The 26,822-nt window shown below is 40.3% G+C and overlaps 2 protein-coding genes across 2 annotated transcripts in view; both read right to left on the bottom strand.

The window, feature by feature from the left end:
* Positions 1–360: 360 nt before the first annotated feature.
* On the bottom strand, positions 361–13,855 carry alp3 (alkaline phosphatase 3). The gene is made up of 11 exons (XM_026339042.1): positions 13,715–13,855; positions 9,587–9,703; positions 9,246–9,361; positions 8,872–9,046; positions 7,378–7,550; positions 7,139–7,279; positions 5,584–5,653; positions 4,542–4,676; positions 3,182–3,373; positions 1,784–1,900; positions 361–990 (listed from the first exon to the last, which is right to left on the bottom strand). The coding sequence occupies exons 1-11, from the start codon at positions 13,818–13,820 to the stop codon at positions 692–694; spliced, it is 1,641 nt and encodes a 546-aa protein (XP_026194827.1). The 5' UTR covers positions 13,821–13,855; the 3' UTR covers positions 361–691.
* Positions 13,856–17,999: 4,144 nt separating this feature from the next.
* LOC113166833 (eukaryotic translation initiation factor 4 gamma 1) overlaps positions 18,000–26,822 on the bottom strand; it is a 30,069-nt gene continuing 21,246 nt past the window's right edge. The window contains exons 12-32 of the mRNA XM_026367012.1: positions 26,731–26,819; positions 26,287–26,485; positions 25,874–26,007; positions 25,457–25,582; positions 24,970–25,377; positions 24,207–24,353; positions 23,845–24,081; positions 23,617–23,721; positions 22,307–22,615; positions 22,010–22,121; positions 21,817–21,922; positions 21,432–21,691; positions 20,741–20,871; positions 20,146–20,318; positions 19,617–19,742; positions 19,409–19,490; positions 19,068–19,166; positions 18,716–18,850; positions 18,520–18,601; positions 18,273–18,413; positions 18,000–18,181 (exon numbers count right to left, since the gene is read on the bottom strand). Of these exons, the coding sequence (XP_026222797.1) occupies positions 18,000–18,181; positions 18,273–18,413; positions 18,520–18,601; positions 18,716–18,850; positions 19,068–19,166; positions 19,409–19,490; positions 19,617–19,742; positions 20,146–20,318; positions 20,741–20,871; positions 21,432–21,691; positions 21,817–21,922; positions 22,010–22,121; positions 22,307–22,615; positions 23,617–23,721; positions 23,845–24,081; positions 24,207–24,353; positions 24,970–25,377; positions 25,457–25,582; positions 25,874–26,007; positions 26,287–26,485; positions 26,731–26,819 (3,383 nt within the window). The remainder of the gene's footprint in view (positions 18,182–18,272; positions 18,414–18,519; positions 18,602–18,715; positions 18,851–19,067; positions 19,167–19,408; positions 19,491–19,616; positions 19,743–20,145; positions 20,319–20,740; positions 20,872–21,431; positions 21,692–21,816; positions 21,923–22,009; positions 22,122–22,306; positions 22,616–23,616; positions 23,722–23,844; positions 24,082–24,206; positions 24,354–24,969; positions 25,378–25,456; positions 25,583–25,873; positions 26,008–26,286; positions 26,486–26,730; positions 26,820–26,822) is intronic.

Genomic DNA, 26,822 nt, shown 5'->3' on the forward strand with positions numbered 1-26,822 from the left:
AAAATATAAGTAGTGCTTATTTGTTTTTCATGCTTGAGAGTTGGATGAGAAGATTAATAAAACTTTATTGTCTGTTAACTATATATGAAACCAGAGCCAAAAGTCAATCAGTCAATTTGTTGTTAGGATTTGGCAGTTTTTCATTTTTTAAGATGAGTCATGGTTTCCTCGGCTTCTTCTGCTAAATAAACCGTTTAAAAACCCATTAGTTTAGCTGAAAAATGTTTTGGAGCAAAACTGAAAACAAGACAGTTTTTCCTAGCTGATGACAAATGGACACATTTCACGAGACAGTGATGAAGATTCAACATTATATATATTTTATGAAAGTCGTAAATATGCCTTTTGTTGGTTCGCATATATGCATTCTATAATGTGATAAACCAATCCCCTGTTTATGGACTGTTTTATTGGTAAAACACAGGGATTCAATAAGCTGCAAAGGTAAAAAACACACTGAATTTACATTCAGTGGGTTGCAGAGTTGGTGTGCACTTTATTCTTTTCAAAATTAAAAAGAAAATGACAAATTCTCATAGTGTTTATGTGAAAAAAGATGCTCTGCTGGAGAAAAACTTACCCACAAACCAGAGCAGCACACATTTACCCTGCTGAAGTGTCCTTCAGCAAATCACTGCATCCCTGCCCACTGATAATGGCCAGTGGAGCCGGATACTGAAGAAAAAGGATTTTACATCAGCCGTGTAAGTGCTAGCAGAACGCTGAGAAGAGCTGCTGAGCCCCTGGCTCCCCCAGCCCTGTTGTTATCAAGGGTTGTGTGAACCACAGGTGATTCTGTTTGCCCCTGGCAGTGTCTCAGGTCGGCGCCCACACAGGCAGTGTAGGCCATAGCATGGGCGATGTAGTTCTGCTCCTGGACGCCCTGAAAGAGGTGGGCCATGGGTCCACGGGCAAGCACCACCACATCCTCTCCACTGTGGGTGGCCGACTCTGTGGGCACCGCAGACTGCTGAACGTAGTTTTTATTTTCTTAAAGAGACATAGAGATGTCAGGTTACACTCATTTACTTTTATCCAAATCAAGTTAAACAGTATGTTCATGTTACACTTCAACTGTACCCGACTGGGTTGCTTGTAGTGACAGTCTATTATCACCTGACTCTGCAGTTCCCCTCAGTTCTATGGAGGCTTTTAGCCTCTTTCAGTTCTTTGTTTTGGCCGTACAGCTCACCACAGGCAGCTCTTTTCATCAAAATAAGCTCTGATAATCCTGCGTTACACAGCTACTGTATGTGTCCAGCTCACAATAGCTTGCTGCGCTGCACCCAAGTGGCTAAAGAGCCATTTAAGCAGCTTTAAATGAAGTATACTGATAACATTGAAATCCTTAAACATGCTTTTTACAGTATTGATTTCTTGAAACACAGCAACGCCATTCAATGGGTTTTTGTTGCTTTATTTCTTGGTGCTCATTTCATCATCTGAACTATCTTTTCCTATCTTGGTTTATAAAGACAATAAAGCAAATCAAATCATTGAAATGTCAGCAAAGGATAGGGCACACGTAATTATATTATATGGAAAGGTTATACAATGTGACAGGACATGGATCTATATTTAATGTAAAGGTCATTGTATTATTTTTTTAAATAGTTTTCTTATTTGCAAAAACGTATGCAGCTTTGTTGTCCATCAGTTCTCTTAAAATAAGGGAAATAAAGAAACTATTTCACTATTTAAGGAGCTTTGTAACATCTGTAATTTGGAATTAACTGAAGTTTGTATGATTTCTGGGTGGAAACAGTAGAAATGTGTAACTTACTGGTGTCAACATTACGGATGTCGGGGCGTGTGCCGTTGATGATTTTGTGTCCAGGACCGTTGCCGTACATCAGTGTGGTGTAAGGCAGAAAATCTGTAGCCCACACTGGAGATTTGCCTGGAAAATACAGAAAAATTATCTTTGATTTATCTTTTTCATTTTGTTTTTACATCTCTATGTGCTAAACACATTTACACACACACACACACACACACACGTAAGAGGAGGGGTCTCCAAATCCCCAGGGCGCTGCAGAGATCCTGGTGTTTGTTGAGTATTTTAGTGTTTCTCTCAAGATGAACCATTAGCCTGGCGAGTCTCCTGCTGATGAAGAGCTCAGCGTTTCATAAGCACATTAATCACTGCTGCATTGCTGGGAGGAGGAGGAAGAGGTGGAGGGTAAAAAAAGGATGGGACAAGAAATAAAGAGTGGAGAGGTGGGCACAGCAGGAGGTAACACTAATGCTCAATCAATATGGACCTCTGAAGGCTGATGCTGGCATATTTCAGGTTTTAAAATCTATTTTTATTTTCTAAGATTTTACTTTGGACGGAGTGGAGCTAGGTAGCAGATACAGAGGAGTGAATGCAACACTTCACTTTCACGGTGTACGTCTGCTGGTTTGTTGAGTTTCCATATGTTGACTCAGAGGCAGAGCCACCTTAAGCTCCTTTCCTCTCTCTGTTTACATGCCACCACTGTATGTCATTAACTCGACATCTCTCTCCCCTAGTTGTGATTCTTCCTCCTCTCCTGCACAATGCTTGTCTTTTGCTTGTTGTTCCTTTGTTTCTCCACTTTCTGCTCACCCAACCAGTCAAGGCAGATGACTTTCCTCCCTGAGCCTGGTTGTGCTGTGGGTTTTTCCCATTTTTTCCTCTCTACTGTCACCAGATTATTTTGTTGTGCTTTGGCACTTTATAAATAAACAGAATCTCATTGAATTGATAGAGTGAGGAGAATTTAGAGGGAATAATGTAAGAGAGAGCGAGGCGTCAGCATCGATGGTCAGAGAGAGGTAGAAAGAAAAGAGACAAGAAGAAAGCAATGGACTGAAATAGAAAGGTGACAGAGCGAAAGGCTGCCAGCTATATGCGTTTACCAGGGCTGTAATTGCAGGGGAGAGAAAGCAGAGGAAATGTCAAGCTGCTGGTGGCAGAGGCACACTGAGGCTAGAGAGGCGTCATGAGCACATACACACACACAATAAGCACAAAAACTACCTTGGGTGTCATTGTCCTGGGCTATAAGCACACCCAGAGGGGTAATGGATGGATGGAGGTGAACTCTGTGAGGAAGAGGAAGGACTGAGGAGATTTAAGATTGGTGCAATACTTTGTTTGGACTTGCATTTCAACACTGAAGAAAGAGCTGTGTGCAGGAAGTCAGAAAATTACCTAGAATGCTCTGCCCTCGAAATGGGTATCCATTCAAAGTAACAGTGTGGGAATGGTCAGCCATGACTACAGTCAGAGTTTCATGCTCTTTGGTGAGTTCAAGGCCCTTGGCGATGGCGTAGTCGAACGCAACTGTCTCGTGGAGAGCCATGGACGCCCGTCCGGAGTGGTGAGCCTGGTCGATACGCCCACCTGACCACAGAGAGAGGAAGGGGTTAAAAAGAGTGACTGCTGGCTGTTGACGGCTTCTGATACAGGTTGTTGATGGAGAAGACAAATAATTCTCTGCATCAAAGCTAAAAAAAAATTTTTGTTTAGTTTATAATTATGGAAACATGATAATTTATCATTAGGTAAAGATGAATTTCTTTTACTCAGTAGTTAAACGCTTTTAAGTATTTTAAGTATTTATTGTACAAAACATTGCAGAGGCAATACATTTCTATGGAGAGTGGAGTGGAGCCACATTTTAGATTGATTTTAGTTTGAAAACTGGTTTACATTTCCCTTCTAGTAGTGAGAAAAAATATTCCTATTGTTATGAACTGGCTCAAGGTTTGAGAAAAAAAAAGCAGGAGAAGTGAGTTTGAGGAATATCATTTGGAATAAAACATAAATTGGGAAAGAAGTCTCCACTTCTCCAGCAGAGAATCAAAGCTGAATTTTAAATCAACCCTCTTGCTGGGAGATCTAGCTCATGTTAACATATTTCTTTTACTTGAGTAAATTCTTCTGGTTCCTGTCTCCTCCGCTGACTACACTAGAAAGTGAAGACCGCAGTTAATAAGTTGTGGTCGCAGTGAGCTGTCAGTGATTTGGTGCACCACATGCCTGCTTCTATTTATACATTTTCCTGTTATTTTAAAGTCATTGTGAAGACACTAGGTTACACCATGGAGTCCCCAGGCAGCTGCCTCACATTAGAGAAGAGATGGATGAGGAGTCCAGTGAGGCAGCCGCGTGGAACAGAGACACGGCAGCCAGCCACACTTTACTAGCACACACTGCGGCAAACTCATCGAGCTGTATGCAGAATCAATGTCGAGTCACTGGGTCCAGTGCAGGTACACGCTGTTCCCTAACATGATGTTGTACTCTGGAGGTTGTCACCATAGCAGGTACTGCGAGGATGAACCCAAGAGCTGTGATGAAACCACCATTTAAATGTCAATTTAATCACTTTAGTGTCGTCTTTCAATTGGGTTCACCTTGTGATTTTTACAGGTTCATTGACTCGATTGATCCCCCTGGACTAATCACATCTTGTTTCCCTATTTTTAGCAGAGCAGTCACTCTCCAAACTTTGAACAGAGAAATGAATACGGAGTGTGTGGAATGATGGTATAGATCTTTTCGTCACCTTCCACTAGGAGGAAAAAGCCATTAGGGTTTTTCTGGAGGATGCGAATGGCCTTTTCTGTGGTCTCAACAATAGATGGGTCCATGCTTGGGTCCCTCTCTGCCTCGAAGCGCAGATCACTAGGTTCAAACAGAGCTGTGGAGAGGAAAGCCAGTATAAATAAAATAGCCAACACATTGTGTATAAATACAGTTTTTCAATTTTATCTGCCTACAGTGGTGCAGCAGAAAGGGAAAGTCCCATCTTCCTACTCCTACTATTTTCAGCACAGTGAAGTGTGCGCAGAGGAATCTCACAAAAAGCAGGATGACTGTACATCTCCCCCGCACCATCTCATACACCGAGCTCACACACATGATGCATCTGACCGACTGTACACCTCCTGCCCAGCACCAGAGGATTGTTGGGGCTAATTTTACGTTGGATGAACAACAGTTTGATACACACAGAAAAAATACATTTCTAGTGAAATTACATGCTTTGCAGTGCAGCAACTTAACTTAGCAAAAAGACTGGAGATTTTATACAATACATTCAATAAATGAGTTAGAACATGGTAGTTTGCAAACATTATAGCGTCCAGTATGTGGATTCTGCTGCCTTCACACACAGCTGGGCTGTTTTCCTGTTTATAGTTTTCATGCTAAGCTAAGTTAACCGGCTGCTGGATCAAGCCCCTGAGAAAATCTTTTCATTTAAGTCTCTGCAAGAAAGCAAATATGCATATTTCCCACTTTTCAAAATGTTCACTATTAAAGATAAGTAGAAAATAGGCATTCATATTTGCAGTTGAATATTACTTGTGCATCATTGTTATTGCTGTTACAACAATTGAATGTTGTCATCACAGCTGGTTATTGTAACACAGACACTCAGTGAAGATGTTTGCACCTGGAAAACATTACCCAGCTCAGGTACAGTAGTTTTAGGGACAACATGAAGACTGACGTCTCAAGATAAGAGGAGCAAGCTTAAAAGTAAGCTGTGTTTGTATTGGAAAACTTTACCCTCAAGTTGTTTAAATAAATCTGAAAAAACTCACCCATGAGGTAGTCTGTGGTTTCAGGGTCAACAGCATCAAAATCCTTTTTATTCCACACGTAGTGGGCTACCTGTGTGACACACAGGAAATACATGTTCACACAGTAAGTGGAAGGAAGACAGGAGAAGTCTTTGTCTTTGTTATGAGTCACAGGATGTGCTTTTCTTCGCTGCATGAATCACTTTCTGACGTACAGTGTCCTCAAATAGTTTTGTCACCTGACAGTGTTTTTGTTTACACTCTGTGAATTATTGTCAAGTATTTTTAAAACCATATGCTGTTACTGTCTAATTAACTGTGATTCACTGATGTCAGTATAGCAAACAAATAAAACAATGGGATCTGCCCAGGATTTCCTGTTGGGTCTCACTGGATTCAACACTGGTGCTATTAGTCTTAACTGTAACATATCTGAATACAGATAGTCTTCTTTTTGCACAATTGTCTTTATAATATGGTAATTATTTAGGGGCAGTAAATTGTAAATTCCGCCTGGTGATTTAACAGCTCATTTTATGAATTGTATATAAGAATATATATATAAAGAAGTGTAAAAAGAAAGTGTAGTGTAAAAAAGAGAAGAATGAAATTTGCAACTGCTCTCACCACAAAATGCTTCTGAAGAACTGACAAGATTAAAGGCTCCATCCACACAAAAGGCAGAAATCCTTCATATATGTTTTGAGATATTCACCTCTAAAAACTGAGATTGTGAAAACTGAAGCTCCAAATGTAGCACAATGATATTCATGTCAATAGGTTCATTCAAATGAACAGGCGGTCAAGCCTATTTTCTCAGGTGCCATCAAACCACCACAGAACAAAACTGTGCACAGAGACAGTGTCATTTGAAGTGACAGATTGCAGTCTCCTTACTGGTTCGCACAGATCGGATCTTTCTGTCTGCTCCTACTTTTCGTCTCTTCCCTGGAAGTGGTTAGTTCACATTCATATTCTCCAAGTTTCAATTAATTCACAAAGGATTCGGAGTCAGAAGCTCAAAATGTCAGCAAACTTTTGAAAAGCTATCTGCAAACCTGAAGAAATGAGGAATTAAGATTTATTCTGTTTTGGCCCAAACCTTTAAATAAAAACAGTGGATTTATTCAATGCTGATACTGCAACAGTACTGATATTAAGATCCAGTGTTATGGCTAAATGTTGTCATTTGGTAGCATGAAGCTGTTAAAAACCCAACTTTCTAAATGTGGCTAACTGTCGACACTACACCTGTGTCATTGCTCTACTAAGAAGATCCACCACACAAGAACAACAAGTCAACACAGTAATTAGCGGAGTACACTGGTAAGTCTCATTTAGGACGGGGCCAGATTGAGCAGCAAGATGAAAAGACAAACACACTAGATGGCAGCAGAAGCAGAGCTACTACTCTGAATGTACAAAAACACATCTGTTGTCAAGCGTTCTCCTTTCATGATTAGCTGCTTCCCAATATTTAGTAACTTTCTAACTTCCCTTTTGTTTGAGAATCTCCCAGCTGATATAAATAAAGTTGCTTCCTTGTTAACTAGGTCTGTTTAAACATACATTTTACCTTTCCAGTTTTCAAGCTCTGCCACTCTTCAATAAGATTGCGTTTATCTTTTCTTTTCCCCCAGGAGGAGAGGTCCCTGGGGTATTCTGGATCCTTGGTGCCAGTTGGGGTCATGTACTTTCTGCCACCACCAATAATGACCTGGAAACACAGACACAAATACACTTCATATTAAATTCAACAACCCTAAAACAGAATACGAAAAACAGACAGAATAATATGATTTAGGAGACACTTACATCTATGTCTGTGTTTTTGAGGAGCTGTGAGGCGATGTCTGTGCAGCCATCCCTCTTAGCAGCAGCAGGCATGTCGGCATCACTGTACCACGTCCTGCTGGCACTGTGGGCATAAGAGGCTGCTGGGGTGGCGTGTTGCACCCGCGTGGTTGTTACAATCCCAACAGATTTGCCTATAAAACCAAAGGGGTAGTTATTAAACTTAATGTTCCCTTCTTCCCCTCCTTGATGTCCAACACTGATGTCCCACAGCGGGAGGATTAAAAGACACTGTGGACACCAGCGACACTGAGATGAATCAGAAAAACACAGACTGCACCATTTACACCAGGGTTGTCTTATTTCTAAACAAAAATCTAAAATAACATAATTATAAAGATGTGATCAGTTAAAAAATACTCTCCTAAGCTGGGAAGTAGCCTACTTTTTACAGTGTGTTTTTACGTGGGTGCTGCAGCTGGATATGGAGCTTAACGTGTGTGACCAGGTCTACAATGACTGAAATGTATTAAATAAGATCCAGGTAAATGTATGGCTGCCAGTAAGAGGCCAGTAGGCATATTCCACTGTGCTCAAGCACAGCTTGGTGCAGGGATCAGGGTCATGCCAAAGCTGTGTGTGTGTTATAAGATTTTTACAGCCGTTGATAACAGGGAACATGATAAGGGTCAAGGTGCTTCCCTGTGCGGCAAACAATCCCGCAGCGTAACCTGATCCCAGCTCCCTGATGGTCCCTATAATACTGCTCTGACAGGTCATTGCAGCTCACAGCAGAGCACTCAGCTGTAAAATCAGGTTTTGCTGAGGCTGTATAAGACCTGAGGGATTTTGTTTTGTCAGGAGCCAGAACTAAAGTGTGACAAGGCGGGGCGGTCAGGCATAATACCTGCTGCTCTATGAGGAGTCACAAAATCCCATTTATTGGTTCAATCACATGAACCAAGTGAGTTTCTTTATAGTGGCAGAAAATCCTCCATCTTTAGTGTAACAGTTGTTGTCTTATTTCATAGGTTTGGCATTTAGAGCAGCATAATTGACTGAGTGATTAAGCTGATTTGACTCGTAACAGTGGCTGTACTGGAGAGAAAGCAAAAAGTTCCATTTATAAGTCATTTTTTTTATTATGTGATAATGCATCATGTAAAAACGCTGTTGCCACAATTCCTGTGGTTTCTTCAAAAGTGGTTTTAGTAATTTGTCATAATAACAATAAAATAAATAAGCATTCATCCACATCCTGCATAGTTCACTTTTTTGTCTCTGCTTGGCTCAATGTTTTTTTTTTTTTTGACTGGAGAATGAACACAGCATCAGACCTTTTGGAGCCAATAAAAACTAAGCTGTGGGAAATTCAGAGGTCTCGAACAAGGCAGAATGTCACTTTTCAAATCCCCAAATGTATAGAAATGTATGTGAGCAGATGGTTGAAATGAGTAAAGCCCCTTATAGACTTGTGTTATTTTTATTTGTTACATTGCTCTGTGTTATTCTCACCAGCATCTTTGGCCCACTTCAGAATGGACGTGACCTCGTTGCCCTTCTGAGACTTGCAGACGCCGTTACGAGCCGCTGCACTCACACCAATGGTGTTGAGGTTGGTTTTCACTCCACATAGATAAGCTGTGGCTGTGGCTGCACTGTCTGGAATCTGGAAGTCCACACTGTAGGTCTGCAGAAGAGACACTCCTGAAGATGAGCTTGAACAAAATGCACACATAGTATAAAAGTATAAAAGACATGCATTATGAAGATAAATAATAGATAAATAGATCAAGATAGATAAAAGCATTTTCCATTGTTTAGAATAGATATTTGTCTTGAAATACACGCATACTCATCATTTATACATTTTTAATATGTTTGTGCACCTTAACAAGTCCCACATTGGGGAAGGTATCCATGGTCATCACTGTTTCTTCTCCTGACTGGTTCTGCAACTGACCCTTGAGGATACGAGCCGCGGTGTAGGTTGCGATTCCCATACCTGATGCACACATCACACTCACAGTCTCAAATAAATAATTGTCTCTGTGATAACTAAAATAGCTCTTTGTAGTATGTGTTTGCTGTAGAAAGCCATTCTCTATACTCCTACTATCTTTGAAATATTTTTGTTTTTTGTGAAATTGAGAGAGAAAACAGCAGAGACAGGTGTAAATGGTTCCTGGTTCTGCCCGTCGGGAAGAAACTACAATGTTGAGTAACTTACCATCTCCAAGGAAAAATAGGATGTTCTTGGCAACATTGGTGTTGAGCTTCCGATCCAAAACTGACTGCAAAGTCTTTTGGGCCTGTGACCTCCAGAACTCCGGGTTCTCCTCCTCAGCTAGAGCACACAAAGATCACATACTGGTGCTATAGACAACAGAACTTTAAATTGTGGTTTGTTGTTTGTGAAAAGTCAGATTATCTCTCTACTAAGTGTCCTATTATGCATTGTACAAACTTTTGTGCTGTGATAAATATACAGAGTCAAAGACCCGTCCTGTGCATCCTGCAGAGATCATTGCTGCAGACTTAAACCCCCCCTGACGGCTCTTTGTTCTGGCCTTATGGACGTCACTGTGCATGACATGTTTGTTTGTAGCAACAGCTGCCATACTCCTTTCACATGCTCCTTTATCTTCTACAAGACAAATCTCTATGCTGTAACAGGGAGTCCACAGGCGAGCTGTAAAATCCGACTGCAACTTGCACAACTTGCACAAGCGAATGTCCTAATTAGAATGGTTTTGAAGCCTCTTACAAAATAAATGGGTAGAAAAATGTACAAAAGGAGGAAATGATTGTGAAGGATGAAATAAATGGTGCCATCAAAGGTGGCTGAACTGAGGGCAAACAAAGAATAGCAGATGATTAAGTTTTAAAGCAGCCCACAGAAAAGCCTAAATGCAGGGTGACAAGGTGAATATCAACAACATATTCAGGCTGCCTTCATTAAAAAGACCAAATGTGCTGCAGATAATTGCACAGTAAAATAGTTTTCATAACAAAAAGTATCTGTAATGTATGCAACACTGTTGTATTTTAAGTTCTGAAATAAGAAGGGGTGTAAGTACTGACCCTGAAGTACCAAGAGTAAATGTGTGCATGAATAAAAAAAGTTGCAGCAGAGTAGAGGTGAACACATTTTTGTACTGTGTTCAAACATACAAGTTTGTTACAGTTTCTGCTGAAATTTTAGAGGAAGAAAAATAAATTGACGAGAAATATCACACAAAAATGTAAGTTTAAAAGCAGGTAAGGAGTCATAAAAACAGAGCATTAAAAGTGAAGTGAGTCTAAAGTTTAACAGTAAAGATATAAATACAAGTTTAAGTTTGCAAAAATAAATAAATTAATAATTAGAGGTCTTGTATTTCTCTTACTTTTGGCACTGGACAATTCAAATGCTGTCAGCAGAGAGAGAGTGAAGATGACCACTCTTGTCGCCTCCATGGCCACGTTCAGGCTGGTTGAAGTGCTCCTTGAATCGTTTCAACCACGCAATGCTCGCCTCCAATCACCCCATCTGCCAATCCTCTTTAACAGCATGTTATAAATGCACAATGACCCACGAGCAAATTTATAACCCCTGAATGACAATACTGTGTTGTGGTTGGCTCGAAGAGGGGGGAAAAAGTATAAAGGCTGTAAGTAAATTAATAAAATAGTAACAGTAAATGGAGAATTGAGATTAGATCCAGTTGAAGCATTTGATTGACTTGATTCAGTGTACAATAGCTGACAATTTAGATCTAAGGAATCTTTAATGATAGTGTTTAATGAGGGTTTTTATTTGGGGTAATATTTATGATGAGATGAAGGGAATGATATGTACCAATTAATGTAATGTGTGTGTGTGTGTGTGTGATTCGTAATCATAAACGGACTGTATCTGACAGATAATGCAGCACGGGGAATGGTTATGTAAGGGAGAAAGACAGAGTCCACTGGGACTGTGCTGAATGGTAGAAACACTCAGCTCATCTATTTTCCAATGAATACATTAGCAAGAGAAGAATATTTGTATCAGCAATCATGGTTCGTCTAAAAATGTGCCCATCACTGACACCGAGAGAAAAAGAGGTAACATGGCAACTGGTGCAAAGCGTGTTTTACTTGTTATTCAACAGGTACCATGCGTCATAGCAATAATGGGACATTTACTGGAGTAATTTGATCACCTAATGTTCCTGGTGAGTGCACTGATTAGCCTTGCTAATGTGGATGGGCCATTGATGATGAGGTCATTGGTTAATATGCAAATGTTAAAACCATGAGTTTTCTGGGCGTAAAGAGAGGACGACATATTTTTCTTAGCACTGCAAATAAAATTTACATTAAGAAATGCATGAGTCAGAAATTTCCTAAACAGTTCATGGGCATCTTCAGCATTCATAATGTAGAGAAGAGAAATGATCGTGGAAAACATAAAAAGAGAGAGAAACTGTGAGCTCAAACTCACAGTTATGAATCAACTATCAAAGTAAAAAGTCACACCTTCAGAGCAGTCAACGTCTGTGGAGCTTCATATTTTATTAAAATATCATTGCTGATGCATTTCGACCTTCCTCAAAGACTGAGTAGTGTTTGTGTGGAAGTCATGAAAGACCCAGGACCACACGCCTGATCTAGTTTATTCCTTTTAATCAAATAAAGCCTCCACTCTGTTACACTCCGTAAAACAATTTGTTTTTAATAATTTCTGTGTCAAAATTGCTAGAAACATTTTTTTTTCCTCTCTGCTTTTTAATGTTTTCTACTAAATTATTTATTGAGTCTGTAGAGAGTTTAAATACAATATGTATGAGTTTTGTGTATTTCTTTTTATGGTTTGCAGATATTGCAGGTAATTTCAAGTTTCACTGTGGCACTGATACAGTGATATAACACATACATAAATGATAAATGAGCTAAGTTCCCTCGTAGGATGTGAAGTTGAAAACAAAAAGTCTCATAAAATATAACTATCACCAACCTTCTTGACAATTAAGAGCTTTAGGTCGACATTTGAATCCAGTATGAAATATTTTGTTGTTGAATGTTAAAAAGCATAAAGGATGTTCTCATTTTAACCCAAACCCCTTTACTAACCCAAACTTAATCAAAATAATAATAATGTGTTTTAATATTATTTTGAATTATCGTGAAGTCAGCAAACCAGCAGTAATTATGGAGCCTGCTGCCTTGGGGGCACAATTTGAAGACATGCACCCATGGACGGCATGAGAGTGTAGGGACAGCTGGTATGGTAACATACATTTTAGGAAATACACTTGTTAAATTTCTTGCTGAGATAGAAATCACCTCTATGGGTATTTGCTAAATATGAAGCTAACAAACAGTGGGTTCGCCATTGATGAAACTACTAAAACTGGGTTAAGAACTGTCCAATGGAAGAAGGTCATGTGGTCTGATGAGTCTGTTCCAGAGTGATGGGAGCATCAGGGTAAGAAGAGATGCAGGTGAAGTGATGCTCCCATCGTGCCTAGTGCCTACAGTACAAGTCTATGGGGGCAGTGTTATGATCTGGGGTTGCTGCAGTTGGTCAGGTCTAGATTCAACAATGTTATGTGCCCAAAGAAAAATTCATCTGCTACTGGGGTGTTGTGACATTGAGGTTTATCGAAATGATGCCACAGTGAATGTGTGCTGTAATTAAAGCTAAAGTTGAGTGTGTGACTTTTTTTTGGGACGGGCAGCGTAGAAGTTTCCAGTCATTGAGCTAATCCAAGCTGAATGTGTAAGCTAAGCAGTGGAACAGTTTTCATGTTCTAATAATAGCGAATACTATATACACACATCTAAATTATCAGCTGATGTTTCTCAAGTTAATGTGCTGCAGTACAAAGTGATCAGATCCTCCCTGGGTCTCCTCCACCTCCTGGTTTTCCTCTACCCAGTCCGTGTTTCTGGCACTGCCAACCCAAGTGCAAATCCAAGTTACAAAGCTGCTCCAGACTATCTCAGCCTGACCGGTGTAGGCTGTGTCATGGGATCCCACAATTAACTTGTGCGTAATGTTGCATGAGTCAGAAGACAGTAGGCGCGCTATGCTGATATCTATTAACTGATCTAAAATGTTCATTTTTTGAATCGTTGTCTGTTTATGTCATTTTTTAAAGTTCAACGCAAAAAACCTTGCTGAAAAATAGCTGGTTTAACATTTTTAAGAATTTCAAACAAGTCTAGTTACCTTTAACTTTGTGCTTCTAGACACAGTGCACCCTCGATAACTGAGAATATGTCATTCAGATCTTAATTTACTTTATTCCCCTAGTTTCCCACTATCATCTTACATCTAAAGGAGAAAAACATTAAACATACAAAGATTTGTTTGTGTAATGAGACGCACCTGGGGAGGCAGCGGCCGGCCAGGAGGAAATCAGGAACAGGTGTGCTGAGAGCAGGGGAACACACGGAGGACAGGTGAGGAATGAAGAAAGCATAAAACACAACATGTGTACACACTAGTGACAATGGAAGACAGACACAACAAGCAGGTATGAGGGACAAAAATGAAGCATCAACTGGAGAACAAAGTGATGGAGTACAAGTGGCACTGAGGTTCAAACTAGTTTGCTCCGATTGGTCACAAACAGATGACACACAGTACTGACGTTTAACTTCTTAGACACAATTATAATGTTGATGTATGTCTCTCAGTAATTTATGTTGTATATGTTTCTTCTGTGATATATGGATAAAACTGATTATTGGAAAGCAGTCAAGAAAACAAACTTATATAGTGATTGTGGATAACGTATACAGTACAACAGCACCCTCTAGTGAATATCAATTATGGGTTTTGGTGACTTTGGGGAACTCTACCTTCTACAATTGAAAATATGCCCACGGTTTACATTTTATATGCTGATTCCAGTATATTCAGACTTAATAAATCTATATTGGACTATTATTAGTTTAACAAAAATATATAATGCTAGAATATCATTTCTGAGATTGAGTATGAATTGTGCAATACAAATCCAGTAGTGCAACTCTAGCAGCCATGATATGCGAGTTATATAACAAGATATAGGTATCAAGTTATTAATATATGCATGATTTATAATAAGGCTGCAGTTTACTGTGTGTAATGTACACATACTACAATATTAATGCAATGTTTTAAAACACAATAGAAATATCCTTTAACAACCTAATAGTGGTAAAAGTGATGCAATGTACCAGAAATGTGCTGGATGTGTTACTGCTCCCTACTACCCACATAGTGATACTGTCTAAACAGATGCACAGAGAGTTCTGTTCTTTATGCCACTAAAAAATTCATTAGCAGGTGGCAGATGCGGATAAATGAAGTGAAATGCATTTTAAAACACTTGCAGATGGGTTTAACTGACATTACTTCAATATCTACAGACCATCAAGCAGATGTGCAATCTTAAGTAAGTGTAAAAATCCAACTTAGAAACTAGAATCTCCTCTCTGAACCAATATGGAACTTATTCCGTTTCACCTGTGCTGAATCATCACTGCCGAGAGGAATATTTGTCACTCAATCCAGTGCATTCATAAGATTTAAAGCACAGGGGGGAAAATAAATGCTGAAATGGAAAATAAATTCTCCTAGGGTTTTCCCTGCGGTGAATCTGATCTATAACAAACAGAACTGCAACTTGCTTGCCTGGCTGCTCACTTCTTCACAATACTCTGTGCAAATACACTGGAAAAAATATATGGAAAGGAATGAGAGGTCAACCAGTGAAGCAATGGTGTATAAAATATCATCTGAAAAGAGGGTCCAGCTGACTGTGATCACTGTGGCCAAGTGAAAGCAGGTTAGAGATAATGTGATCCTCTGAGGCTGAGCATGTCAGCAGGGAGAGAGCAGGTCTCGTAACAAGCGAGATAAGCTGAAAGGGCAAAATGAGGGCCTGACTACACTCCACTACAGCTACACTGAGGCTGAATTACAGCGTAGATTCTGCTGCAGCTTCATTGTGTGAAGTGTTACAGAACAGAAAACGCGAGTTTGGGTGTTTTGATTAAAAGGGAAACTGTCAAAAGAAAAATGGACTCCAAAAGTCTGTAGGCTGTGGACTATGGCTCTGAAGTGATAAGAAATAATCGCTAAAAAAAAGTGAAAAGCACAAATGTAACACAGACTGACTGTTGGGCTTTTTTACGGTTTGTACAAGCAATGTTTGCTGAGCACACACTCTCTTTTAGACCAGTATGTACACACGAGCTGCTCTGCACAACCACACTTTCTATTTCTGGCCGGTGTTGGGGACCAAGTGTTCAAAGTGAGAGCCAGAGAGTGAAGTCCACTCCTCTCTCCAGCACTGATACTTGTGTGTTGCAGTCTGGAGACTTGGACTGGCAAATTACAGGCAATATGTTTTCCCCTGTACCAGTGATACACACTGTATGGGCCTGTGTTATGGATGACACGTAGTCCTCATAAAATACAGAGGAGCTTTTTAAAAACTTGGCAAGTGTTGCCGTTTCCTGGAAACTCTCCAGCTAACCTGACCTGCACGTCTTTGGACTGAGAGAAACTGGAGCATCCATATAAATGCAATACTCCACTCTGAACACTGGTTATTCCCTACCGTTTCCTTTCTCGTTTTAATCCATATGTAGTGTGAGTGTGTGCCAGTTTCTTTTGTACAGCTCTAAATCATTTTTTATTTTTTTACACTTTTTAGTGTATTTTGCAACAACTACCAAAGTTCTCCTGATCACCACGCTCTCAGCTTTAACCTTTGTTTCACACATAATATTATCACATTTTCAGTTTTTCAGACAGACTGATTAATAGAATCCTTTACAAGAGGATGTGGACCAGATTGATAAGGACTACCAATCAAAGGTTGTTGAGTTTTAACAGTTATATAAAGTAAATGAAGCCCAATTAATAAAAATGACATTTCAATCTACATCAGTAGTGCAAAGAAACATCTGTATCTCAAACCGCAGCTTCCTTTGTCATCTCAGCTCTGCTTGGTGTTGCTAACATTTGGGCAGCACTTATTGTTTCCTTTGTATTTCTTTGCATTTTTAATGTTTGACAGTTTGTAAACTGACACATACAGTACACCTATATCAGCAACCAGCAGGTTCTCCGTCTGCTATGACAGTTTACTGTGGAGGGATTTTGTTCTTCTGTGAGAACAGGGGGGAAATAAAATATTCAATGTTGAAGAAAAGAATTCAAGCCTAAATTCCTCCATCACAAAAGCACGAGTATGGGAGTTTTTTTCTTTTATCTGCAATGATCTTTATTATCTCTTCCAGTTTTGGATGTGAAAAGAGGCATTAATTTTCTTTAATTAAATATCTTTTTAATAAAGTAAAGCAAAAAAGTATGTACACATTTTCAATTAATTTGTAATCAATGAATTGGGTTGGATAATCATAAGCACCTTCTGCCAGCTGAGGAGAGAAAAATATAAATACAGGGAAAACGGCCACTTTGTTTGGGGGGGGGGGGGGTCACTTAGCATTGTTTTCTTTAAAAAACAAACCAAAAAAAAGCAAAACAAAAAAAACAACAATTCATCATATATTTACAGAACTCTCCTGAAATGCATTTCCACTCATGGAAGCAGAAAAGGCCTTAGGATTTGTACTGTTAAACTTTATTCTTTTTTTAAAGTCCTTTTCGTTAAAGTGGATTTTTGTCTGTATACTTTTTTCAAGTTTCAGTAATGACGTTTTATCTTTTTAAAATCGGACAACAAGCTTTGTAGGAGGGTGCAGCCAGGAGCCCCCACATTTCTCTCCCTTTCTCAGTCCACAGTTTGTGTTTTGAAGCGCAGAAAACAAGTAAAACAGACACGCTGTAGCTTGTGGTGGGGTTGAGGGGTGTTGGGAAAGCACGGTCGCCCCCCAGCAGCAAAATGGTCAATGTTCATTGCTCGTCTCCCCCAGTGATACCATCCTCATAAAGTCTGTGTAAAACCCCCGGGAGTCCACAACCGTTACTGTAACTTCTGTCTGAAATGTCCGTCAGACAGCTCTCGCCACTTCTCTTTGTAGTTTTCTATTTTATTATAAAACGCACACTCCAATCATCCAACACTGGAAAAATGAAACGAAGAGCTAAGTCGTCTACATAAGCGGGTCATGTAGATCAAACACTGTACGTGTGACATGACAATGTTGCTGTGTCGTGTCCACATGATAAAAGATGAAGTCATCAAAAATATAGATGTGAAGCCTTTTAAAGTTTTTTTTTTTATATCTGTCATTAAGCAAAGTGTCTTGAATAGTGTTGCCGTGGCGAGGAAAAGCCATTTGAAAACAGGAGAAAAACCTCAAAAAATACTGAAGGAAACAGCATTATCTCCCACGGCTTGTAACTTCTCTGCATTCTCTCTCTTATATCTATTCTCTGTATTTAATCCTGTATTATCCTTTATTTCAAAAAAGACATTCGGTTGCGCAAACGAACAAAAAACCCAAAACAAAAACAAACAAAAATAACATGATCGAACGTTCGATCCATAATACAATCTCTCCCAGTTGAAGAATTTTTTTTCTTGCTTTTTTTCTGTTTATGCAGAAGGATTTCGCTGATTCAGACTCATCTGAATCCTCCACATAACACTCGCTCCACCCAAGCATCCTCTACGAGCCCCCACCATTTGTTCCAGCGATCCAAGGAGGTCCTAGCTGTTGTCAGACTCGTCCTCAGCCTCGCGGAGCCAAGTGAAGAAGGCGGTGACGGACTTGAGGGCCACGCCCTTGCCCTGCTGCTCGGCGGGGTCTTTGCTGGACTCCCACTTGTAGAAGGCCTCCTCTTTGATCACATCCTCGTCATAAAGAGTGTCAAAAAACATCCGCAGCAAATCTGATGCAGGAAAGACAGACAGGAATTGTTTTACACAGATGCTATACATAGAAACATTTGGTACATCTGAAAGCTTCAATTAGCCACTCACTGGCAGGCTGCTCCAACTGCACCATCAGGGCCTGCAGGGCGTAGAGAGCCTGCAGCTCCTTCTGCTCATCCTTCAGATATTTTTGCAGCAGTTTGGCCCTCTGTTTGATCTGGTCACCTTCCACCTTGTAAGGGTTCTCATCTAAAAAGGAAGAAAGAATTGTGTTGGTACTGTCTCATCTGACATATTGTCACATACTTTGTTAATGACCAACAATGACAAGTATAGAAAGTGAACGTGGACTCACAGATGATTGCAGATTGGCAAATGGAGGTCATCAGAGCTCTGACAAACATGTTGGATGAGGTCTGCTGCTCATCTAGGTTCGCCTACACAGAGACAAATGCATTTATTTATTCTGAAGCACTTCATTAACAGCAAAAAGAAAACAAAATATTAGACAAATGAAATGAAATCCAAAACACAGAAGCATAAATACAAACCTCAATCCAGTCAAAGATGTTCTGGTTGTCAGCCTTATCCTGGATCAGTCGGTCCAGCTGTTTGGTCAGCTCTGCAGAGCTCAGCTCCTTCTTCTTGCTCTTCTCCGACTCCTCACCCAGTGTGAACTCCACATTCTGCAGACAGAGAAGCTTCATGCTCATCTGTTCCTGACTTTGTTTTCATGTTTTATTATATAACAACTGAAGCCTTTTCAAATTTTACCATTTAGTAGCTGCACACAGTAACTGTCTTAAAAGTCCAGATGATGACTACATGATTAACAGTTTATGATTTTACAAGAATTCTGGAAGCCATTTCACAGTGGATGATTATGACTGAGTGAACTCTCACCTTTTCTGTCACAAACTTGTTAACGTCTACATCCTCAGGGAGGAAGTCTTTCCACTGGAGACCTGCCTCTCTCCACATGGTACCTGCCTTTTTATGGCTCTGGTGGGCGAGACACAAATGGTTGTAGACAGACAAAAATATCACATTATAAGCTACCACTCATCACTAAAACATTCCTTTAGTATCCAATGATTTATACACTCCATTCCAATCTGTAGCGAATAAAATATTAGCAACTAATCAAATTTCAAAATCCATCTATCTAAAAAAACACAAAACTGCAGCATACTAAAAAGTATCAAACAATACATGCAAACAACATATAACTTATGAGATCTTACCATTCCTTTGCAGAGTAAAGTGAGGATGTGGACCAGAAGGACTCCGGCTTTGCCCAGAGGGATCAAAGGTTTAGAGATCTCCCTGGAGGCCAAAAAGGTCAGCGGAAGTTAAAAATTAAGCTGCTAAATTAAATGAAATACTAACACCCCAAAAAGGTGTCTACAACTATACATTTCTTGTGTAGCCAAAAAGAAGCTTGGGACTAACCTGAAGAGTTCTCCCATGGGGATACCTCCCTCATGGAGCATGGGAGTGATAAACTCTGCCAGGTACAGCCAGATGTGAGGGATGTCTATGGCCATGTCTTCAGCCACTTCCAGGATTTCATGAAGCCTGAAAACACACAGTGCACAAACATCAAAATCTATTCAAGAATAAAACAAAATTAAGAATAAAAGTTATTAAACACATGGGAACTAAGTAATATACACAAACATACAGAAACTAATTTGTATTTATTATTTTTTGGCTAAGCACAGAGGATTAAAGACTTTAATTTCTGCAACTGCTTTAAAGTTAGTACTTCTCAGAGACTGACAGACAAGTTAAAGGCTTGTTTTTCCCTGTGGACATCTGTTAATTTTAAGTCCTGCTGTAAATTGTACATCAGTTATAGCAACAAACTCTCCAATAATGTATTTCACACAAGAGTTTGTTTCTTTCTTATTAGATATACCCTGAAGATAGCTATTCATGCTTCTTATGTGAAACCGACTCCCAGGGGCTCAATACTGACCCTTTATAGTACTGCTGTGTGGGAAGGGTGCCAGTTTTAATGAGCTGATGCAGCAGCAGGCCCATGTGCTCTCTGGCGATGGTGCTGCGCTCCAGTGTCGACTCGAGCCCGTTTCGAACAAATACAAAGAGCAGCTGAGTGCTGTTCATCTCCTGCACACACTGCAGAGCCTCCTGTTGGGACACAGAGGAACACACAGATAAAGTAAGTGTTCAGGTGACTCTTGTGGATGCTAGAGCGTACCAGCCGACTTACAGTATGTAATTTCCTATTTAACTATTACAGTAGTACAGTATATAAAATATAAATGCACAAGAGATTCATGAATACAGGTAGGTAGTAACTGTTTGTAACTTTATCTCATTAATAGAAGCCTCTATGTTAAGCTCTTATAGCCACATCAGGTACTGTTACTGACAATACAAAGTAAACCATTTCTTACTGACGTTTCTTAGTAAAAGTGTTCAAACAAGTGTTCAAACAATAAAATCATTGGGACCTCATCTAAATTAGCCAAAGGGGTAAGAAAATGTCACAGGCAACGGGACGTATGTTTCCATTTCCTTTGTTTAAACGTTTACATTTGAGTACATACTTTCATGTCATTGATGTGGAGGTACTCCTCAATGATGGCTGTGGACTTCTTGTCCAGCTCTTCTTCAGTCAAGGCAGGTTTGGTGGTCTGAAGAGGTGGAGGTGTAGCAGCTGTCTCCCGCTTCACTGTCTCTGTTTACACAGAGACACATAGAAAAGATTATGTCCAGTTTTCCTTTTGTACAGAACATTTGTAATACATTGTTTAGCAGCTGATGATGATGTTCTCACATTTTCACTGTAAGTTTTAAAGGTGCAGTTCGTAAGATTTAGTGACATCTGGCGGTAAGGTGTCAGACTGCGACTAACTTCCATGAGCAAGCCTACGGTAGCTGTCAGGTTCCATGTCATTGTCTACGACTGAATTGAGTAGCAACAACTGTAGTGATGAAGTTACTTTAGATAATTTTATTCCTCTAATTCAAATTCAAGTTGGTAGTGTAACACCAATATGCAAAATTCCCTTTGGGTTACTGTTCTGGGGTGCGACATGGCAGCCTCTGTGAAAGGAGTCCTGCTCCCTATTTACATATAAAAGACTCATTTAAGGTTAAAGAAACTGCAATGATTCTCACATTCAGGTGGTAACACTAATGAATACATGATTATGGATACTTTATTCTGCAAATAGATCACTCTAAATATCTAACAAATGCACCTTTAAAGCAACACTTCTGCTTTGTGCAACCTACCATTCTCTTTGCTCCTGGCTCTCTCTCTGCTGCCTCTGTCTCTGTCGTCTGTCATGCTCGCTACACGGCGGACAGGATCGGTTGATGTGCGCTGCTCTCTCTCCCGGCTACGCTCCTCGTTCTCCCGACTGAAGCTGCGTTTGGTGACCTGCAGCCGGTTTCGTTCACGATCGTCCCGTCGATCGTCCCGTCGGTCAAAACGGTCGCTGCCACGATCAGAGCGGTCGAAGCGATCACTGCGCTCTCGACTTGAGCTGTTTCTGGAGGACAAAGACAGCAGGGTCAGGAAAAAAATAACAAAAAGTCATTATACAAATACCACAGGAAACATTTCAATTGGTATCTCTGCCTGTGAAGGCAGCCTGTCATGTGTCCTGTTGCTAACCTTTGAGGAACTCGTCTGTCTGAATCCAGTGAAGAGGATGAAGGCTGCTGAAGAGCTGAGAACCTGTTCAAAGTGCTGGTGGTTGGACGGCTTCCTGACTCTGCGCCTGATAATCAAAACACACAGTTTCAGTTCTGAGGTGCTAAATTGCATTTTTATTTTTAAAACACATACAGAATTCTAGGAAACCTACCACAATCTGCAGGTTTAGCACTGGTGCCACCGCTACTGCCCTTTCCCCAGCTTCCCCATGTACCTTTACCTCCTGGGGCAAGCAACTGATTGTTGAAGTCAAGAACAGGAGTCTGTAAGAAGAGACCTTTGGTTAAAAGCACATCACCTCTGTAATTACAGACAAGAATCATAAATATCTCACATCCTTCCTTTGAAAGAATTTCCCCAAGGGTAACCCCCTAAAGTATCAATTATTATTCAATAATTTTTCTGTGACAAACTAAATATCTGACACCATACAACACAGCTCCCCTACCTTAGTAATTTTGCTAAGGCGAGATGCGTCAATGGGTCGGTTTTTGGAAATGGGCACTGTGTTCCAACCCTCGTCCTGGGGAGCAGCACCACGGCCTGGTGTATGTGGGCCTCCACGTCCCCCTTGACCTCCTCCACCTCCTCCACCTCCTCCACCCATCCTGCCTCCAGGGCCTCCACCTGACTCCTTCTTGGAGATGAGGGCCTGCTGCACCTTCATCTGCTCCCTGTGCTCCTCTAGCTCAGCATCTTTGTGGATCTGGTCGATGGTCTTGGGGCCCTGGTCGCCTCGCCGAGGCACCCAGTTGTTCTGGGATGGGAAAAGGGAAGAAATGGGGAGGAACAGGATTAGGAAGTGAGTGATGAAAAAACTACTTATAGGTGCATTTTCAACATGATTCGCCTACAAACCGAGTTTTGAAAACATCCGTTTTTGAACACATTTTTCTGTACATGCCACCTTTTCCTTTGATATAAATGCATTTGGGAGTAAGTATACTTATTGCAAATGCTTACATAAGGCAAATAGTAACAAATGATACCTATCATGATTATACTGATCATGAGAGGGACAATAATGAAAAGGAACTGAGAGATCAACAACTTAGGGAGACAATTCTTCAGTCTTTGCCTAGAAAGAAGTAAAAAATACAGAGTTTCAGTTAAATTACACCAATGTGCTGACTTGAAGCAGCTGATTCTTACCTTTAAAAAACACTGAAGACAGCATGTTTTGTAACACTGTGTGGGTGGGACTGAGAGTCTAACTACAGGACTGCAGCATTCCTTCAGAGAAATAAGCTTTGACTCAACTGCATTTACAGTAGCACAAGATGGAGGAATGCAACAATTGTACAAAAAGTTACCACAAACTACAATTTAACTAGTCAAACTAGATTTAATTTACATGGTACTTAAAGATATGGTCAGGTTTGTGCTAAATATCCTGTTGTCTCAGTCTACAGCACAGAGCAGCTCTGTGTTTAGGAGCCGCTCTGCATTAAAGAGCTGAGGAAGAAATTTCTTTCTTAGCCCATACGTAAGACTCACAAAGGCCAGGGCTTAGAGAACAGTGGGGGTGTGTCTTAGGCTGTAACTAGCACCACACAGTTTCAGACTACATCCAGCAACAGGTCATGCATCATGACAAACATCCTGTCCTGACTGAAATCCTAAAGCAACACAAGTTATTTAATTCAGTTGAATTTGTATGAATAACATATACTGTTGAATCTCAAAAACAAGCACCACAGGCCAAGAGGTGTGGATGGATTCAAAAAGTAACATGCTGTATGTGTATAAATGTGTTACCCGTCGAAGATCCAGCACATCCTGTAGCATGAAGCGGATCCTGGAGGTGGTCTTCCTCTCCTTTATTATTTTCTCCATCTGATGAAAGTACTGGTCCATACGAGGCTTAAGACAACAAAGATAAATAACAAACTCTTGTTGAGGCTTGGTGAGTGTTGACACATTCATCAGTTATTAATGCTTTTTTTTTTCCTCATCACAGTAATTGCGACTGTGTGTGTTTTATACCTTGGCCTTCTCGAAGTCCAGATCCTTGCCAATCGTGGACAAAAGTCTACACAAGCACTCCAAAGACTCCTCATCATGGTTTTTGAGCAACTTTACAATGCAATCATGCATGATGACCTCTGTGAGCATTTTAAGTTTGAACAGTTCACCGATGAACTTGATATTGCCCAGTGAGCGCCTCCTGGCCTTATCTTTAGCCTCTTCTAGCTCCTCAGTGAGTCGCTGCTTCTCCTCCTCCTGCCAGAGAAATATTTTACATATAAGGTTAAAGAACAGAAAATAAGAGGAAGCATGTTAACATATACAATGCCAGTATATGAGTACTTTAGGAGCACTGATTTATTTTATGAGAAGAACCATACCACTGATGCTGCCTCTAGCTCTTTTTGCTTCTTCTCAAAAATCTCATCATCATCTTTATCCTTTTCAAATTCCTTCTGGCATCGATTTAGTAGCAGCTTGCGGAAATTCACAGTGGCTCCCGGCTTATCTGTGGTTTGGACTTTAAGCTAAAAAGAGCAGAAAAAAGAAAGGGTCTTTGGTTATGTAGAATAAGGGGCTCCTTACTTTACACCCATGAGATGAGTGGACCAGAACTGTAGGTTAAGTTCAGGTTATCAATGCAGCTTATGCATAAACTAGGACTGCTATAGAGAAATCGAAAAACCTTTATTATTTAATAAGACTACACATATTGTGTGGGCATAGTGTGGGAATTTATTGTATTGCACAGATGTAAGTCAAGATTTCTTTCAGAAAATTACATTTGAAGAAGTGGGAGGTATGTTATATTAGATGACTGTATTAAATTAGAGTAATGACTAGATATGGACAACAACAGATACTAGAAAAAATAATGTTTTGCTGAGTTTAATATTCCAATGTTTTTCAGCCACAAAAATAGACTAAGGTTTAAAACATCACCTTACATTAAGATATATATGGAAAATGAAATGTACTAATTCTATCATTTAATGCACTGTGTCATAGCTACTTAGCATTTGGTACTATGCATGACTAGCAAATGAATAATTAAATACATTTAAAATATATATAAATTAAAATCTACTCCTATAGTAAACAGTGAAGTTTTAACACATTATTTCTATGTGTGGCGCCACTTACCCCGATAAGGCATCGGCACATGTTGGCATAGGCCACTGAAAAGTCTGGCTCAGAGATGGCCTTTTCAAAGGTGAGGTCAATGACTCCTTTTAACCTCTCCTCACTGTCAATAGTCAGTTCCGTCACCTGTTTCATCAGCTGTTGAAACTTTTGGGGGGTCAGTTTGTTTAGGATGCTGCGAACCCGTTTAAACAGGTCCTGGGTCTTAAGCTGTTCTGCATCGTCGTCAATCTCCTCTCCAGCACGGGTGCGAACAGTTTTCTTCACTGAAGGTTTCCAAGCCTTTTCTGCTTTGTTCAGTTGCACGTCGTCGTTGAGTGACATGCTGGTGATGATTTTCCGTTGGTCTTTCCTTGTCATCTGCTGTGAGCGACGCGGACCGCCAACTCCAATGCCCATACCTGGAGGCTGGGAAGAGAGAGATGGGTCATTGCATTCTTGGGCTATGAAGGAGCTTTTGGATCATGTTAACAAAATGTTAACTTACTGGTCCTCTGCTTCCTCCTCCCATGCTAGGCCTACCCAGGTTAGCAAAGGAAGGTGTGAAGTCAGGGCCACAGTTCATTCCTGGTAGACGACTGGGATCCAGTTGACGAAGAGGAGTCTTATTAGCCTGAAATAAAGATCAACAAATGAACCATAAAAACAAGAAAAGAAGGTGGAAATTAACATACATATTATCTAAAATGTAATTCTGCCATTATGCCTTCCAAACTCTTTAGTCACATCCAGTCAATATTTCTAATGTGATAAAAAAAAATAGCAAAAAATACTTCCTCGTGACACATAAGATGGCTGATAACTATCAAAAGGGAAGTCAACTGAATAAAAACAATTAACAATTATTTACGACCAAATATACAACATATAAATATATAGTCACATCCTAAACACGTCTTTGCACCTTGTCTAGGACAACGTCACTGATGGCTGGTAGACCCTCAGGCCTGTTCATGCTAGCAGAGATGAATTGGAAGCCCAGCAGGAACTCCCTGTCATATTTCTTCTTCTCTTCTGTGTTGATCGGTTTCCATTGTTCTGAAACAGAAACAGGAAACTGTGATCAAACTGCTCCTTTTTTTTGCTTTCAGTCACCAAGGAAGATTAAGTCAAGGTGTCAGACTTTATTCTCCCAACACAGGTAAGCTGTTTAATTGTTACAGTGCCACTGAATACACATCAGGTAAGACACCACACTCTTATTTTAAATTAAGCTATCAAAGTGAGCTGACACATACCTAACTCATGAATGTAAGTGAGATAAGGGCATTGTTCCTTTTGATAAGCACCTAAAAGTATCAAGGTTCATGAACGCACCCTCTTTGTATTGATACTTCTTGTCTGTGGCATTTGGTTTGGGAGGTTCTGGCTGAATGTTCTCTGCATCCAGCTTGTCCTCCTTGTCCTCCCAGGTCAGGTCTGCCTCTTCAGCGACAGGAGTGGAAGCAGCAGGCAGCTGGGTTTCTGGTGCTGGGGGAAGGGCCGGTTCTGGCTCAGGTGGGGTCACTACCTGTTCCTGGGGTTTAACACAGGAACAGGTCAGAATTGTTCAAATATATATGTAAACTGGATTAAACACTGTAGATTTCATTAAAAATAGTCTGGATTTCTCTAGACTGTTGCATTTGGGGATCTTTTTAAATTGCACAGTAAGTTAAAACTTAATTCTCAGTCTTTTCCAACATTGAAAAAGGCAAGACTGATGCAATGAAACGCACAAAAAGCATGGAATAGGCTAATCAATTCATAGTGCACACATACCTCTTTAAAGGCATCCAAGAGGTCTCCCACGGCCTCTTTTTTGTTCAGCTCCTTCATCTTCCTCTTTTTCTTTGGCACAGACACAGCAGCTA

The sequence above is a fragment of the Anabas testudineus genome, chromosome 13 (genome assembly GCF_900324465.2).
Source record: "Anabas testudineus chromosome 13, fAnaTes1.2, whole genome shotgun sequence".
NCBI lineage: Eukaryota > Metazoa > Chordata > Actinopteri > Anabantiformes > Anabantidae > Anabas > Anabas testudineus.

Coding starts and splice junctions, on each gene's coding strand:
- alp3 (XM_026339042.1), bottom strand. CDS start 13,820: ATGTTGTGTTTTATGCTTTCTTCATTCCTCACCTGTCCTCCGTGTGTT. Junction 9,704..13,714: donor GCCGGCCGCTGCCTCCCCAG/GTGCGTCTCATT, acceptor TGTGTGCTCTAG/CTGAGGAGGAGAACCCGGAG. Junction 4,677..5,583: donor AACCACAGACTACCTCATGG/GTGAGTTTTTTC, acceptor TCCTCTCCACAG/CTCTGTTTGAACCTAGTGAT.